The following is a 22576-nucleotide window of genomic DNA, read 5'->3' as shown; positions in this document are numbered from 1 at the left end:
CTAATTTGGCTTCTTTATGCAGATTGTGAGTTTGTACCCAGCATTTGTTGATTTCTACTCAAGAGACAAAATAAAAATGATTGGCCATAAATAGATACATACAGCATGTATTTTTATAAGTATATATGAAATATATACCTATAATGTATATTATATATTATGTGTATGTATGAAATATATACATATAATTGTATATTATATATTGTGTATATATGAAATATATACATATAATTGTATGTTATATATTATGTATATATATGAAATATATGCGTATAATTGTATGTTATATATTATGTGTATATATGAAATATATACATATAATTGTATATTATATATGTATATATGAAATATATACGTATATTGTATATTATATATGTATATATGAAATATATACGTATATTGTATATTATATATGTATATATGAAATATATACGTATATTGTATATTATATATGTATATATGAAATATATACGTATATTGTATATTATATATGTATATATGAAATATATACGTATATTGTATATTATATATGTATATATGAAATATATACGTATATTGTATATTATATATTATATGTATATATGAAATATATACATATATTGTATATTATATATTATATGTATATATGAAATATATGCATATAATTGTATATTCTGTATTATATGTGTATATGAAATATATGCATATAATTGTATATTATATATTATATGTGTATATGAAATATACACATATAAAAATATATACATTTATTTTACATTTTATATACATATAGAAATAGCCCAACACTGAATGCTCAACTCCATGCTGGTTGCCTGCATATGGCTTAGCAAATAGAGCCTAGCCATAAGCAAAAATCAATTTAATACATTTCTTTTAAAAAATAAAAATTTATTAAAACTTAAAGGCTGCACATGATTCAAAATAGCATATTAGAACCTAACAAATTGCAATCAATTGTTAACAGTAAAAAATGTCTATTTAATTTTTTTTGGGATTCTCATCTATCCAACTAGTTCTATAAATGCAGGCAAATAATTTAACCTCTCTGGACCTCATTTTTCTCATATGCAAAGTTCAGGGATGATTTCTTAGGTTTCTTCTTGAGCAGGCATTCTGTGATTCCATTTGAGCATAAGTAGAGAACTGTAGAATGTTATCCTAAGGAAATTAGTGGATTAAGTTATTTGTCATGGTGTGGTTTGCAACAGCAAAATCCGAAACATCCTTAATGTTCAAAATAGAGAACTCCTGATAGAATAAATGAAAGAACATGAACGCAATGCAATGTGCAACCATTTAAACACTAATTTTGATGATATTTATTGGCATGGAAAATTATTTGCAGTCCATTTTAAGTCATCACATTAAGTGATAATAAAAATATAGCTAACATTTATTGATTGCTTCTTTGAACCAGAGTATTACTCAAAATATTTACATTATCTCATTTGTCTTATTTAATCCTAATATATCCTTAAAGAATTGGAGATTATCATCATCCCTATTTTATAGCTTTGGAAACTGAGGCTTAGAGAAATTAAGTAAATACATCTACTAAAGGATGAGCTGAGATCTGTATTCAGCATTTCCAGCTCCAAAATCAGAGCTCAATTATCTGACTTTTGTTATGGAAAACAAAAACAAAAGCTCAAAACAAACTAGCAAATATGCACTAAAAAGAATCTTGAAAGACACACATTTTAATGTTTTGCTCCTGAGTGGCTGGATTAAAGGTGATTTTTTTTTCCTATGTATATTTTCTACTTTTTTTAAGCTAGTTAACATGGGTTATTTATAAAATAAAGCCAAAAAATATAGAACTGAATCTCAGAATGTACGAACTCAATATGAGAATTGAAAAAGTCTAGATGACAAAAAAAAATATAGATTGCGTTATGTATAAAATTATATGCTGAATGATGAAATTAAATATTTCAGTTACCCCTTTAAACATTGAATATGGAATGATGATCTAGCACTAAAAAACATGTCCTGACTAACTTTCAGAAGTGGCTCCTTTCACTTGAATCTGGTCTCTCTAATAATTTGTTTATGGTTTGGAGGGGGAGTACATTATTTGTTTTCCAGAAGCTTGGGGATTTTTTTAGTCAAAGGAGAGGCCCTTATTTATGACAACTACGCACAATGCCTGGTATGAAAATTTCCCCTAAAAATACTGCTCGGAGATTTATGTAGACCCCCAAGCAATACTGAGAGGAGACAAATCCCTTCCCCATTCTGGTGTCATTAATGAATTATGGCAGGAGAGAGCCCTGCATGTAAACACTAAGGACTTTCCTGGAAGTATGTGGAGAGAGAGCAGATAGTATTAGGGCTACCCTGCCCCACCCTCACTTGATCTGCTTCAGGTGCTTAGCCCAGGGTTCCAGTAATCCCTGAATCCTCAAAGCCTCAGCTGGCAAACCCCGACCTCAGGGTCCCCCAGCCCAGGCCCCGGGAAGAGCCAGTGTCAGACATTCTCTGGGGCAGGTTCAAGTTGACCTCGTTTTCTGGTGTCACTCAGGCTTTGCACACTGGCTTTTCATAAGTGAAATTTTACCTTACTCCCCAGTTCCAGAAGAGGCCTGCACTGAGCCCAGTAGCCTGAAGTTTGCTTTGATTGGTGGGACCAGTCTTGCCCTTGACATTATCTTAGAGGTTGAAGGCCTGACCTTGCTGTTGAACCTGCCTGCTATTGCCTGGACAGTAGCCTGGACTTGCTCATTTGTCAGTTTTGTGGTCCTCCCCTGATCACTTATCGCATGTTGGCAGAAGTGTCTGATCTTTAGGCCCTGATATCAGTGTAAATCTGCTTATAGCAATCCCTTGATCATCCCAGCTTCAAGTAATTCTTTTTGTTTACACTCTGATTTCACTTAGTTTGACACTTCAAATATACTGTTCTTTATTGAGAGCCTAAGTTCCCATTTCTCTCTTCTAATTCACTATCTTTATAACAAACTGTGTCTTTTTTTTCCTAGTATAGAGAGATTTTTATTGGACTTATGCAAATAACCATTTCGCCATAAGAACACTCACAGTTTTTGAATTCTGGAGGAATTAAGTAATGTAATAAAACATTTTTATCTTTGTTTATAAAATTATACTTTACCAAATTGCTGTAAATTACATATAGCTAAAGAGAGAACATTTTCTTAAATCTAGAAGACAAAACATTTGAGTAAAGTACCAACAATATTTTAAATAAAAGTATAAAAACCTGATCTTGATCAGTTATTCAATCTCATATAATCAACTTTTGTTCTGCTAGATCTCTGAGTCATTTCATGACTCCATCAAATTCTTTATGAGAGTTCTAGAAATTTTATGTAGCCTATGGATCTTAAAATTATCTGAAATTTGTATTGAAGAGAACTTGGAGTCTTTCTCATGAATCTGATTGTAAATGTTTTTAAAGAAGAATAAAAAACAATAATGCTACATGACTAAAACTTAGAATAGCATGGTTAAAAAGCTGATGAAAGCTTACAATTGACAAATATTCAATTATTTTTATTATATATAACATTTTAAGATAACCAGGTTTATGACTGACAACACATTGAATTTCTATAAATTTATATGATTTTTGAAACATGTACATCAACAAATACCCATAAATGCAACTAAAAAAAGATCTAGTATCACCTATAATTTGCCAGTGTTTCTTACGCAATTTAACAAATAAGCCTGATTCTTTAAATCTTTACAAAATGAGAGATATATCTTTTGATGTTTTTCACAAACTGTGTCTTTCGGTTCTTTGTATCTCAGATCACTCTTTGCAGGATGCTTACACATAGTAGGTATATGACAATGCTTCTGTAACAAATGAGGCAATCATTGCTTTTTATTTAACAACAGTTAAAAAAAATTAATGAGCACAAATAAATGTCATACTTTCTACCAAAAATTTCATTTTGATAACTGTTGCTTGAAAAATTAGTACATTGTGTGTTTTTAAATGAAGATGATTTATTGCTATTGTCTAAAGCATGAAGAAAGACAAAAAAATTGTTTGCAGGATCATTGGCTTGAGCACATCAATGGCACTGTTGGACAATTCTTGCTGAGCATTAAGATGATTTATGTAACAGACCGAAGCTTTCCACAGTAATATATTATAGTCTCAAGCTATCAACCGTTGTTCATGCAGAGACAAAAGAATCTGAAAAATACCTACTCCTGAAGGTCTTCTCAAAAGAAATCAGAGATTATGTTGACGCAATTTAAACTCTTTCAGGAAAAATCACCATTACATGTAATATCTTTACTTCTAAAAATGTACAGAGGAAGCTTATTATTTTTCTAATAAACTTCTCAGTTTAATTTGCTTTCCCTTCAGTTCCCTGAATCATGCAACAGGAATGTTTAATAATAGAAGATGAAACATGTTTAAACATTGGCATTCTTCTATCCTTAAGTTTCAGGAATTATGTTACAGATTAAAAATTAGTGCATTATGTATATGTTTGATGGCAGTACTATTTATTTATCTTTCAAATACAGTTCTATATGAGAAACATATTTTACAAAGTTATAACCATAGCCATATTTTTAGTGTATGCATGATTCCATGAATCCATCACATAATTTAAAGATTCATACGAGATGATATCTTTTGAATTCTTCTGAGTTATGGGACTTCTTGTCACCAAAGATAAAGTGCTCTGTATAATGATTGCAATATGTGGACAGAGACTCACAAATACAATGCCTCTCTGGTTAGAGAAACTAGATTTTGAAAAGAGAAGAAAAGGCAACATTTAAAAGAGATATCCCATTATTTATTCCTGGTTAGCATATATTAACACTCTCTCTGGGCCGTATGAAAACATGAATTCTCTGTAGTCAAAAGAAAAGTCAGCATAATTAACATTCCGTTTCCAGATGTTGTCATATAGAATAAGAATATAGGAACTGGCTGTAGCAAAAGGAAGTGTGGATTGCAGGAGAAAATAATGTAAACAGGATACTCAGATCATGGAACATGTGAAGCAGCATGATTAAAAAGGAATGTGAGTATGTCATTAAACAGACAGGGGAAATGAGATCTTCCAGAATCAGGTGAGAAGTTTCCTTTTCTACTGAAATGGGAGGCTGGGAAGGTTGGACTTCAGGGAAGGATTTTGGCTTTAGTGAAATGGCTGAAAAGGCATCCAAGCAGATCAAACCAAAGCAAATCAGAAGGATCCACTATTACTTTCCCAGTCTCAGTCTCTTGAAACCATTAATAGTCTCAAAAGTGAGCCTCTAATTAGCAATTTGACCTCCTTGCCAAGAATCGCCCAGAGACGATCGCTTTTCTAAGGACACAGCCAGTATGTTAGAAAGTATAGGTTTTGTACAAATTTAGACAGTGACATTCTGGTTCAGAAATTCATTCGCCATTTAGTTGGGTTGGTAGGAGTCAAACTGTGAGAACCAGATCAGCCAGGGCTGCAGGTCTGCCAGCAGAGCTCCGTGAAGGAGCAAAGTTGTTGGGCCTCTGCACATGCAGTAATTCTCGGCACCTTCCACTTCCTTTGCCACCGTGTTCCCCACCATCCTTTTATTCCTTAACTTAAAAAGTGCAATTTAATTCCATTAGAATAAAGGTGAAGCCTTAACCTAGCTATTTATGGGGAGCAAATAAATACGTACATTAGGTATGAATGGGGTTACACTTTTCTCCACTATGAGGCCTAATCAATGGCAAATATACTGAAATTCCTTTATAATGACATTGTGGAGAATGGATCTAAATCTTCTGTACTGTCTACAGTTGTTTGTTTTCTTGGACATGACCCAACCTATGGCATGTATAAATCCATTTAACAGTAACTGTAGCTATGTAAAGGCATTGTTTATCCAGAACTTTGTATCTGGCAAACACATATTATTAGGCTTTTTACGTATGTTTTTGTTTTTAATGCTTATAAGAACCCCATGGTTTTTAAGCTTGCTGCAGAACCCAAATTAATATATAGTTTAAAGGACCTGGAAGCAGACCTTGTCCATTGGGCTTCAAAGCCTCAATTCTTGGCAACACGCACAGTGGCCATTCTTAACAGTCACTAAAGAAGTCATGCGTATTCTTGCCTAGTCCAACATCTGTCTCCTTCTCATCAGAGAAAGATGTAGCACTTTATAAGCTAAATGTGCGATTACCAAATTTTAAGGTTTTAAGAAAATGACTTGAAATAGTCATTGACTCTCTATTATAGAACCATAGAAATACTCTTGAGGTTGGTAAGATTTTGAAATTACTACTTTAATGCTCCCAACAGTCCCCTTGTGGGCTTGAAAAGTTCATCTATTTTCCAGAATTAACCATGCATTAACCATGCCTCATGGTAGTTCACTCCACTCTAACCTACATTCAGTGGCACTGGGATCCTGCATCCTCAGAGTGATGCACAGTGCCTCTTGTGCTGGAACACAGGAGTCCTGTTGCATAGCTCAGCACCAGCAACACCTCGCGACTCTCTTGTGTCTCGAACTAGGGAGTAGCTTAAGATCAGGGAGAAGCTGGTTAAGTAACAGTAATATAATTTTGAGTTCTTTGAATCATGTGCATCATTTAGACTGGCTCTGGTTTAGAACAAATCACTTTGTATGCTAATATGTTTCCAATTAACCTTGAGTTAATATGGTGAAGATTCAAGATAAAATTAAAAGTGTTGGCCTGATTTTCACCCTGTAGTCCCTAAATACTTTTTCTCCATTTGTGTAAGATGGTCATTGCTGACTTTCAGCATTGGTTGGGGAAGAGGGAGCTCGCATGGTTCATGCTGCTGTTCAGGTTCCAATCCCTGAACTGGGATGGGTACATGTCACTATAAAATGTGATGAAGAAGATGATACCACCTTTGAAAATCTATACCTGGCCTCCCTCAGCATTCTAGAATGGAACCCAGCCTCATAGGACTTCCAAGGCATGTGATTCACTCCTTGGTGGCCTCTAATTTGTTTTTTGTTTGTTTTTTTTTTAAAGTAGTCCTCTTGTCTCCTGGGCATCTGGGGATCATCTTGGAAAGGACCAAGTGATCTTTGTTCCCAAGAGAGTTGGAGAATGAATGATCTGTAAACTCCAGGCCTCACTGAGTCTTGAGGGAGGAAAATAAGCCCAAGTCAGAAAAGGAACCTGCCGGAATAAGTGGACATGAGCACCAGGTCCCCTATATCACCCAGGGATGGCCTTCACGTAAGCCTTCTCTGACAATTCAGCCCCTGATCTCATCACTCATATACCTTCTTGTGGTCTAATCAGGCCTTCTCTTCTGGCCAGGCATGGGCATCAGAACTGCTGCTGTGACTTCCTTCACGTGCCCCAGCAGTCACCCAAGGGGCCCTGATGTCCTGCCTGCCATGGGGGTTAGGCTCCACAGCTTCTGAGAGCCAGGGGGCCGCAAACTCTCCTTTACGAATCCTCTGAAATCTCTGTGTCACTATGGGACAGTAGGCACCAGTCACTTCAGGGGATCAGAGCAGCAGTCAGAGAGCAATTATGTTGGTCACTTTTGCGTTGTAATAAAGAAATACCTGAGACTGGGTAATTTACAAAGAAAAGATGTTTAGGTGGCTCACAGTTTTGTAGGCTGTACAAGCATTGCACCAGCATCTGCTCAGTTTCTGGTGAGGCTTCAGGAAACTTTTACTGGTGGTGGAAGGTGAAGGGGGAGCAGGTGTGTCACATGGTGCGAGAAGGAGCAAGAGAGATGGGAGGAGGCACCAGGCTATTTTTAACAATTAGATCTGTGTGAGCAAGCAAGAACTCACTCGTTGCTTGGTGAGGAGGGCACCAAGCCATTCATGAATGGCATGACCAAACACCTCCCATCGGGCCCCACTTCCAACACTGAGGATCAATTTCAACATGAGATGTGGAGGGGACAGACATCCAAACTATATCAGGGATACAGACTGCTCTGCCCAGCCTTCCTGAAGCTGCTCAAGCCTCTACTCCCCTAACAGGATATTTTTGGCCTCCTGATATTCTGTGAGATTGTTACATACCATGTAGGTAACTGGCCTGTGCAATGTCTTGACAATAAAAGATATTTACTCAAACCCAGGAATAATAGTGTACATTCACAAACTTCGTGCCTTTAAAGAGTCATTTTAGCATTCATTTATTCATGCACACATGCATTCACTCAGTGATTCATTTATTTATTCATTCAATAAACATTGAACACTAATTCCATCTAGGCAGCTTAATGGGGAATAGGGAAAATATTGAATCATATTCTGTTGTATAACATCCCCCAAAACTGCAAATTGTCTAAATTATAAAACTATTGTTAAGTTAAATGTATGTTTATTAAGTTTTTAAAAATCAAAATAAAGCTTTCATGTCATAGAAACCAATGATGAAGAATTAGCAAATTCATTTCCACATTAAAAAATAATAAGTAATTAGCCTGGCATTGAACTTGTTCTAAGTTCTGGGACATTTTGGCATTTATACAATTACCAGTGTACTTTTATATGGCATCAATTACACTGTAATAGGCTCATGGCAAATAAGCATATCATGACTTCTAATATAAAGAACAGAAACTACTAAGCAACCTCAGTAGTTAAAATTCTTGATCCACATAACTATCTATTACCAGTTAAGTTGTGGAATCCGTGGTTTTGGTGTATAATTGTCTAAATTAAATACATTAATGTGTAATTACATGAACATAAACCATGTAGCTTAACTCAATTGCAATACAATTGTTACCACTGAATGTAAAGTGATCCCAATTAAACCTTCTTTTAAACACCACAAATTAAGAATTAACTACTGAAGAAACCCTAGAATGTAAAGTGGTGGTCTACTATAGGTGGAATATCCCTTAGTATTTTCAGAGATTTAATGACATTCCTAAAATTAAAAACATCTTTCTCCATTATTGCCGGCATTAGTTGTGCCTTATTCAGGAGAATTTCTTTCTTTCTCTTTTTTTTTTTTTTTTTTTTTTTTTTTTTGAGACAGAGTCTTGCTCTGTCACCCCAGGCTGGAGTGTCGTGGCACGCTCTCAGCTCACCGCGACCTCCGCCTCCCTGGGTTCAAGTAATTCTCCTGCCTCAGCCTCCTGAGTAGCTGGGACTACAGGCGTGCCACCACACCCGGCTAATTTTTGTATTTTTAATAGAGATGGGGTTTCACCATATTGACCAGGCTGGTCTCAAACTCCTGACCTCAAGTGATCTGCCCACCTCAGCCTCCCAAAATGCTAGGATTACAGGTGTGAGCCACCGTGCCCCGCCAGGAGAGTTTCAAACAGGCACTAATTAACTTCTTAAAAGATAGATGTCAACAATTCAGCATTTGCAATGTTGACAAAGAGACAAATTATGAAATCTATGTTCATATAATTTTAATGGGTGGGCAATGGGGTGGAATTTGGGAAAGGAAAGGCCTGATATTAATGCTAATACTATTACTTAAATTATGAAATTTTGTTTATCAGAAACAGTTGGGTGTTGGCAATCTTGTATCATTCAACCTAATAAGATACTAGCAATTAAACTACTTTATAAATAGCATAGCAATAAAAATGCCATCTTTTATGATATATTTATCCCTCATGTGTATTGAGTTGATCTTTTCCAAGCTGAGTGAACTTGGACAAGTTATTTAATTTCTGAGTCTCAATTTTCTCTTCAGGAAACTGGGGGTAATTGTAGCTACACAATGGATTACTGTAATGATTAAATGGAGGCAGCATAGTCAAAGACCTTGGTACAGTGCTTTAATATGAAATAGACATCTCTCCCACCTCCCCATTAGGCATCTTTTATGCTTATATGCATACTTGTACAAGGAACCAATGGCTTAGATCTGTAAGGGTCTAAAAATATATCAGACGAGTGAGAATTTCATCAAACTTGTAATTTTGACACAGCACATACATATTTTTCACATGGGATACATATTGTTAACAGGAGAATCTGGTAACAAGTGATTGAACTTCTAGAGCTGGTGATTTTTTTTAGCAGAACTTTAGATATTTAAGAAAAATTATCTGCATATAACAGTCAAATTTTTCCCTTCATACACCCCCTGTCTCTAACCTACATGTGCTGCTCTATGACCAGGTCTAAATTCCAGATGTTCCAAGTAGCTCTTCATTTAATCTTGTCTTCTGATGGCACCTAAACAAATATATCAAAACTTGTACAACATTTAGAAAGTAGTACTTGAAGATTTTCTTTCTGTTAGACAAATAGACGCCATCTGGAAAAAATAACCCCAGGCACTTGGACACAGGAGCATGATGCTTATTGGCTGGACACCATATGAATACCTTACACTACTTTATTTGGCTCCCACCCTTGCCTGCTCATTTCAAATCTTGCACACTTGAGCAGGCGCTGGGCTGTTAGACAAGGGAATCCTTGTTACCCATACACCCAAACACTATGAAGGCTCACTCTTAATTTGAAAGATAAGCTTGCAAGAATTATCTGGACCGAAACGTTTCCTTTCATACTGTGACACCTGTTCTATGAAGGACTGCTATATATCACTGTGTATTTAATATTAATTGGTAACAATGTTTGATTTTTTATTTCTTCCATGTATTTTTCAACATTTACCACATTCCATTTTAAACAGGCATGTCCTCACATAATCTTTCCTTCCTGTTCCCCTCCCTCCCTTTCTATTTTATCTAATGCTAGTTTGTAAAAGAAAAAAAAACCCACATGTGTTAATGCTATTTATTTTACTGCTGGCTTTTATTCCAGAATTGGTATTATAATAATATTAGTACTATTTTGCCTTTCAAAATGGACAGAACTGAATTTAAATATTTGCAATATTATTTGTCAGCTCTTAGGGGGAAATCAAGTAAATCTTACTGGAAATCATAAAAGTAATCTCCACTTTGATTTTGATGATAAGATCTTTGTGATAAAAACAGCTCTTAATGGCATTTTCTTCATATATCAAACTTTCAGTGGAACTACACTTTTATGCAGCATGCTTAAGTCGCTTCTTTTCTAAGACATTTTCTTTTGTCAATTGTGAGCAGGTAGCCTTTCAAAACCCAAAAGCAATTGCCCAGAACTTCTGGAATTCATTTTTATTACATCCCATGATCTGAGCAGTAGGGAGCCCTGTGACACATGTTTGATCAAACATTAATTTTATAAATTGCCTTCCTTCCATACAATTCCCATGAAAAAGGTATTCAGCTAGATTAAAACTCTGGAAAATTTTAATGGGAACTTTGAAATCTGTTTGAGTTCAGCTTTTTGGAAAAATAAAACCACCTAATGGAAGTAGTCTTTATACCAGAAGTGGATCTGCCTTTGAGGCAATTTTCTTTCATGCATAATGATGAAATGGCAGCAGGATAATCTGAAGGTTTGAAACGTCTTTGCCAAATCCATATGCTGCTCGTAATAATATCTAAAGGGTCAAGTGTGTTTGATATGATGATGAAGAGCAAGAAGATGATAATTTGCAACCATGTCACTTTTGTCTTTTCACAGTCCTACCCTGGTCCAAGCCTGGAAAGTGAAGACTTCAACATTCCACCAATTACTCCTCCTTCCCTCCCAGACCACTCGCTGGTGCACCTGAATGAAGTTGAGTCTGGTTACCATTCTCTGTGTCACCCCATGAACCATAATGGCCTGCTACCATTTCATCCACAAAACATGGACCTCCCTGAAATCACAGTCTCCAATATGCTGGGCCAGGATGGAACACTGCTTTCCAATTCCATTTCTGTGGTAAGAATCTGCTTACCTGTTTGTGGTGGGGGCTAAGGGATACCATAAGGACGAGGACCAAGTTCATGCGAGGGCCTGGCATTGTGATAATAGCATTCTGAAACTGTTTCTAGTGGTGGAGACAGTTATTTATAAATCATACACATTTCTAAAGCAATGTTCTATTTTATATTTAAGTCAAGGTAAAATCAGTTAATTACTTGTGCAGTCACTCATATTTATGACCCAAAGTACTAAATATTGTTTGGCAATGAATGTGCTGTCATAGAGTCAAACCAGCTTACCAGCTTTCAGAGAAAAAGTCATCTTGAAAGATGCCACCTCTCATCCAGTGGAGGATTCCTCCCCAAAAGGGAGATCCCCACATCTTCTGAACTGCAGCTGCTGTTAACCTTGATTTTCCTTCCTATTTTCGGCTCTCAATTTCCACAAATGTATACCATAGGAAGGTAAGAAAACAATTTTCAGTTTTATCTTGGAGGTATAATTCTGGTGATCAAAATTTATCTCCATTAAAGTGTTGCAGTCTACTGGACTTGTTGTCTAACAATTTATAATGACAACACTATAAATTCCTGTTAATTTTTCAAATTTAATAGGAATGTGTATCAACCAGCAAACTAGCAAAAAAATCAAATTCTCAGGCTCTACCCAGGGAGTCCAGTGGTTTGTATTTTTTACAAGCATCCCATACTTGAGAAACACTGGCTTATTATAAAATCTTTCCTTCTGATTTTTATGTCATCTGAAACTTAATAATTTCTCTGTCTATACCCCAATAGTGGAAAAAAAAATCAGTAGTAGATGGCCAAGGAGAGAACTTTAGACCATGTCACAAAACCCTCCTCCCAGGTTTACAGTGACTTTTAATTAGCACTTTTTGGTTTTCATTGTTCAGTCACTTAACAGTCCAACTAACTCTCTTGTCATTTTCATAAGTCATTGAACAGTACTGTCATTTTCACAATGAATAAATTGATTAACTTGCCAATATTATGTTCTTTCTGATTAAAAAAACACATTTCATATTATCACTTATCTAAATCATTGGGGGATATATCTCTAACTTGAGTGATTTTGCAGGATGACTTTTCTGTTAATCATGAACATAAAGGTGGAATAAAAGTAGAGTCAAAAGAAACTCCAAAGTAGTTTCTTTAGAGAATGAAACCCAGAGCCTACTGCCTAATACACAATGGTGTATAGAATTTTCCTGAAATCTGGCAGCCATCTGGGCAGCCAAGAGGGGAGAACTCATTGGCAGCACCATCACTCAGGTTTTTAGATTATATTCCACTTGTATAGATTTAGCTTATGTGTATTAAGTATGACTCCATAAATAGAAAATGGATTTTTTTTAACATGCTAAATGTGTAAAGCTGAAAATGTATTTCAGTGTAGTCACCTTGAAAAATCACCTGCCTACTTCTCTTTGGGACTAAGCCTTCAGATCCAATTCATGAGCCAAAGAAGGCATTCAGGTCATGCCTCTGTAGGTACCCCTGTTCCCTAGAAAGGAGAAGAAGGGGGCGTTCAGTATACATGGAAAATGCCAATTTTGTTCTCTAGGCTTATTCCCCATGGTAGGAGTGAGATTGGGGCCATAGGAAGGATAATGAGATATTCGATTATATAGTTCAAGTCTTTTTCCTTTATAAAATTTACCTCCTTTCTAGTAACAAATTTACCCTCCTTAGCATTTCTACATCCATCTCAATACACCTTTAAGAGACGTCACTCTTAAAGAAATGCTTATGCAATGTCAGTAACTGTGGCTCAGAGATTGTTTCCAGATTTGCTGCCCATGGCAGTCATGCCATCCTCCAATGGCACATTTGGGACTAGACTCAGTCACAGCCACAAGATAGGCCATTTTCATGTCTGTTCCCACTGTCCCTTCCTCTTTCCCTATCGGGAGCTTCTTTCTGTTCATAAAATTTCCTTATGCTCTCTGCCCACCAACCTACTGTCAAAAACTGGACTTTGATAATTTTGCCTCAACATGATGTTTCCCTAGGAAGTTTCAACACTTTGCAGGGTATAGGGGAAACAAATCCCCTATTTGGCCTAAGATGAAGGAATGAAGCTCTGATTTGCCATTCTAGTTCTTGAAGGTGAGCCTGTTTGGGATTTTCATAGGGTGGTAAGCCTTCCCAATACCCCTCAAGCTACATTCTGGAGCTGCACGTCTACTGTGCCTCCTCACAGCACTGGTCCTAGACTTTAATGCTGCAAGCAAAAAGCGACTCCAGCAAATGCCCGTGTTGGTGAGACGGTGGGTAAGGTTCAGCACTTCCCAGTGGAATGTGGTGTGATGATGGAGCTCTTCTATAATCTGTGCTGTCCAACAGCAGTAGTCACTGGCTATTAAATGTGGCTAGTGGGACTGAGGGACCAATTTTTCATTTTATTTTATTTTAATTACTTTACATTTAAGTAGCCACATTCACCCAGCAGCTACTGTGTTAGACAGTATAGGTCTAGTTAATGATGTTGATTCTAGCATTAAGTCTATATTAAGCACATTTTTTCCAAGCCAGCATGGTCTCAGAGAAAGAAGATTTGGAGATTAAATTTGTTGTTTCTGTTTCTCAAGGCTTGGGGATCTCTGGCTGGATTCCAGAAGCCAGAGTCTGATACACTATAAAGTTGCAATAGAAATCTAATAAAGTTGGAAGAATCAGGAGCTATCTTTTGTCTACTAATTCCCATGAGAAACAAAGAGCCTCTTCAGTTCTTGTTTTGAGCTCTCACACGACTAGAATGCCATTCCTCAGTGTATATATTTTGAATGCTTACCACGGTCTCAATGTTTGAAAAGGCTCAAATGATTGAAAAGACCTAGCTACTGTCCTTCTGGACAGGGAAAACATAAATAGTTATGAAACAATTAGAAACATGGGGCAATTAGAGACCAAGAGAAGTGCCCAACTCAGATGTACTGGCCATGAACTCAGTAGGAACTCTTAGTTGAAAGAGATGACCGTACTCTGGTTTGGGTATAAAACTTAGTAGAAAAGGTAGGACAACAGTCACGGCTTGAAGGAGGGCTTTGATTTGGATAAACCAAGAGGAAAGAAAAGGCATGTTGGAGAGTGTTCAAAAATCAGATTGGGTATTTTGAAATGGGAGATTTGACCAAAACCTTCAAAAACCAGTTAAAGAACTTGGGCATGTTAGGACAGATTATAAGCAATCGCTGGTGGTTTTTACTCAAGGGCAAAAGTATTATGAAAGCAGTGTTGTAGGAAAATCCTTCTGGCAATAGGACCCTGTGTAGATAGCAGCGGTAAGAGACTGGGGTTATGGAAAGCCTCTGGGGCCTGTTACCCCGATGTAGGTAAGAGGTGCTGAGGAACTATAGTAGTGTGGTGTGCCATTAAGCCATTTTTGCATCCACAAATATGTATGGATCTAAAGATGAACAACATTTTGTCTTTTCATATTTTATATTTTTTTTTTTTTGAGGAATAACTTTTTATTTATTTATTTCTTTTTTTTTTCTTTTTTTTTCTTTTATTATTATTATTATTATTATTATTATTATACTTTAGGTTTTATGGTACATGTGCACAATGTGCAGGTAAGTTACATATGTATACATGTGCCATGCTGGTGCGCTGCACCCATATTTTATATTTTAAAACCATGAAGGGATTATTTTCTTTGAAAGAAATTTTGAATATTAAGTTTGCTCATCACACTTCCTTGTAAAAACTTACTAAAACTCTTTGCTAGCAAGTTTGCTCATGGCTAATATGATCACAAAATTTAACAACTGAGCTATGGACTGGTTTGCCAAGTGTTGAAATATGTTTATGTATAGGGACAGTTTACATCATCAGTGCCCATTAGACAGGAAAATAATGTCTACAGATATGAGAGTTTAAATATTGCCCACCTCAAAATGACAGTGCCCCTTCCAAGATTTTCTTTCAAGGTCACCTACAATGTGAGAACAACTAAAAAAAGCTAACAGTTATAGATTTTAAATATTGATTTTGCTGTGAATTTAAAAATCCTATGAGTAGAAGCCATCCTGGGAAAATTTATGTATAGGATCAACTTTCTCTAATTATATTTTCTAAAAGCTCTTGAATGTGATCAAAGCTGAGCCTTTTGATGTTAGTATTGTGATTGGATCTTTGTATTAGTATTTTCACATGATGACATTTTAGTATTCAAATGGATCAAGGAAGTGAAAAATACTTAAGTTCTTGTATATTATTTATTGTATATATTTATTGTATAGATTTTAGATGTTATTGTGATGTTTTATATATGCATTATGAGATATTATAGATATGTTACTTATATATTAATTATTATAAAGTATGTCATTTACTGAAATTTTGTTTTTAGATATATTCTCTTGTATCTGCCTCTGTTTCTTATCTCCACTGGCAACATAAGTGATACAGTTTCACCATTTATAAGCATTTCCTACAAATGCCTAATATATTAGACATCAACAATTTAGTCCATAATTAAAAATCAGTGTCTGAATGAGGAACGAGTATCCCAGTTTTACAAATGGAAAATGAAAGTTCAAAGTGGTTAAGTGACTTAATGGCTTAGCCAGTAAATACTCCAGCTTCCTTATCAGGAAAATGGGGATGATAATACTAGGCCTTACCTCACGGGGTTCAGGAAATATTTAAGATTACTCAGACCAGTAGCTGGCACATAGGAAGCATTATATAAGTGTTGGTTAAATAAAATTAGAAAAGCAAGCCTGTATGACTGTTTTGGAGAAGTTAAAATGCGTGGGAAGGAAGACTTTCCAAAAGAGTTATTTATACTTTCATCCTGAATCTTCACATCTGTCAAAAAAGACTGCAATAAGCCTACTATTAACCAAAGGAGTATTTACCTTTTACTGGGTGTCTTTATTTATCATTGTGATTCAAATTGATGTCTTTGGGGCAGAGTGCCTCAATTCAAATCCTGGCGCTTCTGCCTACCAGCCGTGTGACTGTGAGTAACTTTTTGTGCCTCAGTTTCACCTGTTTAATCTCGTCATGTTGTAAGTATTAAAGTAGCTAATATCTGTAATGTCTGCCCAGATATATTCAATGGGAACCTCTTTATGATAAAAAGGTATCCAAGATAGATATCTATATTGCCTTCTGGAATTTATCATAGACATATTGGGGTGCAGCATACATAGGGTGAAAGTTTTTCCCAAATTTCCCACCACTTTTTTGCATTTTCTTGTCTGTGCCATTTTATTGTTAGTAAGGATTCCTGCAACTAGTTAAATTTCTAGCACTTTGAAAAAGATTCCATTTTCCTAAAGTCCCTCTTTTCTAAGACAGGCTATAAAACAGGGTGGAATTTCTATAAGTATATAACTGTCAAATAAGTGCCAATTAGTTCTGATTCTCTAGGTCCAAGTTAAACAGTCATTCATGACCCAATATGCAAGAGTTCCATTTTTCTCAACATTCCTCTGAGTTATTTTGATAGTGAGTAATAGATTTGTATGCACTTCTCAGAGAGTGGAGTCTGGTTAGAAAAGCATTGAAATGAGAGACATGGATAAGCTTGTCAATCATGGGCAAGTCACCGAACCCTCTTACCAGCAGGGCTGGAGTAGATCTATAGAAGACTGATCCACACTGAGCTTGTTGGGAGTGGTGTCGGGGGTGGGGCGCAGGAGTTAGAGGGAACAGTGTTGTTTTTATTTTTATTTGCATTTCTTATAAAAGTTCCCTTGAACAAATGTTCTGCCCCTAAGAACATGGAAAGCCCCAAGACTAGTTGATCTCCATGATCCTTCTCAGGACTAGCATTTTCCTGTAATTTGTTTTCTGTTAACCACACAACTTTGATCTAGACTTTAAGACTCACTGGGTTTGTCATTTTAGTTACTTAGTAATTTTTCTTGCCATGGCTTTGGCTGTCACAGTGTTTTAACTGCACCCCCCACCCCCCTTCAAAGTTTAATCAGTTATAAGAACCTACTGGATAGATAATTTCTTTTGACTGGAAAATGTAATCCTGCCATTAAAAAAGAGAGTGATTTTGCTTTGTGTGGATGGATAGTGTTTTCATGTTGTTAAAAGGAAACTACAGAACTATTTTAGCAGAAAGGTAGAATAAGAAAATGCCCATATTAAGTATTCATGGCTGAAGAAAAATCCTTTGATTTCTCCCAACTGAAATCAAGAGGCTCTCTTCTGTTTCTCCCCACTTTGGTATATTCACCGCTGGGCTTAATCATGGATTGGTGAACGGGAAAATGCAACCTTGTATAAAGTCATCCCAGACTCTCAGCCCGGCCTATATGTGGTGATTGCTTGTTCTTTGTGCAGTCAACAGAAGCTCTTTCATACAAAGAAAAACCGTGCAAAGTTTTAGAATGACCTCGAAGAAAGGATTCATTTAGAACCTGGGCTTTTTGTAGAGTGTGTTTCCTAATGACACATTATAGAAAATTTACAATAAGGAAAGCAACAAAGGCGATTTCAATTTCTTTGAATGTGTCAAATTTCCAGTTCTGGAGTTTGAAATGGAAAAAAGATGTTAAAAGGCAATAAAATTCGGTGGTTTATTTCCCAAATGCCTTCTTTTTCCAGTGAACAAAAGCAAGCATAATGTATATACTCAGATTTATTGTCATTTTTAGCATTCAGTCATGGTACACTTTGCATTCAAAGGCCACTGTACAACTGTTTTGACAACCATCGCTTTCATAGGTGCTATACAGGACTCATGAAACTGAAGCAGAAGTGTTCCTTCAGGCCTATAGGGAGTGCCGCACATCAAGGAATTCAGATGTATTAGAGCAGCATGAATTTCCAATATGTTGCCATTATGGAAAAGACCACTGGCATATTGAATAATGCAGCTTTCAAAGCCAGGCAGAAAACGTGATTACAGACAATTTGATTGCTGTTTTTAAAATAAATATTTTCCAAATCTTGAGGTATTTTATTTCATGTAATGCATAAAGTGTGTAACCATGGACTAGAGCTAAGCATCTTTCGGAACACGGAGGAGCTTATGATGTCAGCCCATTTAATGATGGAATAATAGAAGTGTTTGTTTAAAATGGAATGGATGTCACAGCAGCTTGTTTCTTTCTTTAAACAAAAAGGAAAATAAGCCATAAAAAATAATTTTGCCACTTTGACAGAAGAAAAATGAAGAACAATTATTTAGCATTATGCCACAATTCATTAAATGTTTAGCAATTACAGCCTGTTTTTTTTTTCAGAAATTATCCTTTTTTGAATATCGCAGAACACAAGAACAATGCGTTAAACCACTTTAATACTGTGAAGAAATGGGCTGGTTTTTTTGTTCTTAGTTTTGACCAAATACAATAAATATGTGGGTTGGTTGGGTTTTTTCTTTTTGGACAAATTCTTAATAAGGCCAAAAATAGGTGGTGTTTGTAGTTAATTGTTAAGATCTACTTAAGATCTTTGTTTGCGCAAAACAGACTACTTTGAATGTGGTATTGATATAGTTCAATGGACTCAGTATGTTAATGATTTGGGGCTATCTTTTATTGCTATAATAAAATATTATTCCAAACTAGACTTATCCTTAATAGTGTTCAGGAAAGGAGCCAATTTAAAAATAACGCTTTTTCTTTTCTAAGTCAAGTAATCAGACTCAAGATTCACTTGGTATATAGGAGTTCTTGTACTTTTTCTTCACCCCTTGAGTTCATACAAATGTGTGCCTCACCCATGCATGAAAGAAGTAAAAAGGGAATAACATCAGTTATATAATATGCTGTAAGCAAACTCTGGCACCTACTTAATCCAGTCTCTTAAGTCTAGGCAGGAGTAAACCTAAACCATTTGAGATATGTGGTTTTCTAAGAGTCAAGATTGCATAACTTTCCTTGGTAGCCTGTTTGTGTTTAATTAACCTTGTGACATTAAGTTAAATTGCAGTAAGAGATTTAGATTCCTTCCAGGAATTTCCTTATTAAAGTTAAACCAAAATCTCTTACTTACCAAATAGGCAATTTTAGCCTATTTTGTCTGCCTCAGCCCTCTGAATGCTTGGAGAACAGTTGATTTCAAATATTCGATATTTATTAAGTCAATCCTGCAGTTGTGTTTTACCTGGCCCAAATAACCCCAATTCCTTTAACCTTTCCTCACAGGTCATTATTTTTCAACTTTTAAATCAAATTAGCTCTTTTTTTTTTTGACATTTATGATCTTAAGGAATGTTGATGACAATGGATGGCACAGCTCTAAAACCTGAGATTGCAGATTAATTTCTGATTTTTTCAAATTATTCTCTGCCTCTACGTGGATGTTTTATGATAGGGTCCTTAATAGCATCATTGATTGCTGATATGTTTAATTGCTGATTCGTTGATCCCTCCTACAGTGTGTGACTCTTGCTGTGTTGGTTTCTAGCCAGCAGTTTCCCATCTTGTATTTGTGTAGCTCATTTCATGTCCTAAAGGCAAACATCTGAAAAGGCCATTGTGGTCTTGCTCTTAAGGCGTCTTTTTTTCCTGCCTGGGTATCAATTATTTAGCAAACAAAGATGAATAAAAAAATTTATTGTAGTTTATATTTGAATAATTGTCTTTGGACAAAGGGATTCTAAGTATGTCCATAAGTAAGAATTTCCAGATCCTAGCCATGAGCTTTCAGTCATTAGTTATAACTTCAAAATTGTTAGTAGAATGTTTCCTAATGTGTTGAGGGAGCAGTTTGGGGAAAGCGGCACAGAACCTGGATAAAGAAGACATAGGACTGGAAAGAAGGAATAAACAATAAATGAAAACAGGCCTGTTCTGGATAGCAGTTATATACCTGGAGGATCTGTGCAGGCATGTGTAGGGGTATGGTTGGGGCTTCTTGTGGGTGGTCCTTCCTCCAGTGCTCCTTCTAGAACTGAGCTCTGTGCTCCTCATTTCAGGTCCAGCGAATGTTCTGTCCTCGCTCTCCTACCTTGAATAATCATGCTGGTGCTTCATGTGTCGAGAATTGCTTTCTCTTTCCTTCCTTCACCATTCAGCATTAACACTCAGCATTAACTCCACTCCCCATGGAGAAAAACATTTTTCTTGTTCTCTCTCTGCCTCATAAGCTCATTACAGGAAAGAGGACCTAGAAACCCTGAGAGCTTACTTGGTTTCATTGCCTAGACCTCCATGCAGAAACTTCTGATAACAATGCTCTATATAAGTGTACAGCCCATAGTAGGAGCTCAATAACTATTTCTGATTGAGTGAATCTATTTGTTCCCACTTAAAGTTATCTCTAGCCATACTATTTCCCCCAGACAGGTACTAGATTATTATTGCTTTTTGGGCTGACACTGCTAAGCAGTTGTTTAGTCTTCTAAAATGATACAAATATTCCAGTTTTATAGAAAGTATAATGTCATTTATCATGGTGTCTAAAATGCTATAATGCTTTCAAAATACCTAAATGAATTTGAGCCCTAAACACAGATCTAACTTTATAGTCTTAATACTTAATCAACTTACTACTGATCATTTCTAACCTATTCCACTATTAAACTGATGTATTTGACAATTAATTACAATGTGTAGTTGATCCTCCTTTTTAGATAAATCCATTTATTTTCTGAGTATGGCTATTTTTATAGAGAAAAACTATCAGTAAAATTACAAGACTTCTAAAGGAATATATCTGTGCCTACTCTTCCAAAGTCTTGGGGCAGAAGTAGTAGTAATATGAAAAATTAATGTCCATTAAACATTTGCCCATATGACTCATGTTATTTTTTTAATTACAAAATGATTATATCTCAGCTTGCCATGTCTTTGACTTGCTTTTTGCTTGATTTATGCAAGTAGATTATTAACATTGAAATGTTGCGTTATAAACTCATTTTGTCACGAAATCATAGGAGAATTCATCTAAAATGCTTTTCAGGAGAACAATGAGTCAGTCTCATTTCAAGACACCACTTTCTTCATTATTCATTAACTATTATTATCTATTAATAATATTAATATTATTATCTATTAAAGCATTCCCATATTTAATATGGGAATGCTTTAAGAGCAGGTTTTGGTGTTAGATTTTTTTTCCATTTTAGTTTTTTTCTAGTTTGAAAGTTTCAAGATCTCTTACATGGACAAGCAGTACCTACAGAAACATAATATTATTTGTCTTTTTATATTAGCCATTTATATACTTCTTTCTGCCAGCAGCAATACACGCTGTGTAGGAGAAAAGGTATGAAGTCCTGGAGGGTTTTTGACCATTTGTTACAGTCATTAAAATACTAGATTTGACTTTCCTTTTTTAAATAACTTAAAATATCACAAATACCAAAATCATCCAGAGAACATGTCTTTTTTTCTTTCAACTAATAAATATATTTAACATTTTGATAAATATATAATCACAAAAATGATAGTTAAATTCTCTGAATTTAATGGAATATACAAATTCCCCGAATTTAATGGACTATACAAATTCCCCAGAGAAATAGAAGTACTCTTTGACAGAGAGAGGATTAAACTTCTTCTTGTAATTCAGGGTAGCATTTTTATTTTTGATAGGCAAAAAACCCTCTCAAAATGTGTTACATTTGAAAAGCATTATTTTTCAACCTTTAGGGAGTTTTGTTTTCTTTAATCATGATCTTGATAATCTTTAATAAAAATATGATCCAACCCTGTAAACATATCATGCTATTAAATGCTTTACATTTTTATATCTATGGTATGTGTAATCACATTCTGTGTTAACCAGTAGATGTAACTAATGGTTTACCAAATGGAGATAGGATCGTAATTCATACAGTATGAAAGTTGCAAATGCTATGGATGAAAGATAACTCTCTCTGCAGTTCTCAAGATAGTGGATTCATAAAGTTTATTGCTAAAAACGCTGTA

General features: G+C 35.5%; 1 protein-coding gene across 3 annotated transcripts in view; it reads left to right on the top strand.

The window, feature by feature from the left end:
* The window catches only part of TOX (thymocyte selection associated high mobility group box), a 319032-nt gene that overhangs the window by 168406 nt on the left and 128050 nt on the right, over positions 1-22576 (top strand). For all 3 annotated transcript variants that reach the window (XM_002819113.6, XM_054561646.2, XM_063726658.1), the window contains one exon: positions 11476-11718. In XM_002819113.6, coding sequence (XP_002819159.1) covers positions 11476-11718 — 243 coding nt within the window. The remainder of the gene's footprint in view (positions 1-11475; positions 11719-22576) is intronic.

Source organism: Pongo abelii, chromosome 7, assembly GCF_028885655.2.
Source record: "Pongo abelii isolate AG06213 chromosome 7, NHGRI_mPonAbe1-v2.0_pri, whole genome shotgun sequence".
NCBI classification, from domain to species: Eukaryota; Metazoa; Chordata; class Mammalia; order Primates; family Hominidae; genus Pongo; species Pongo abelii.
Note: the sequence above shows the minus strand (reverse complement) of the source record. Positions and strands in the feature narration are given on the sequence as shown.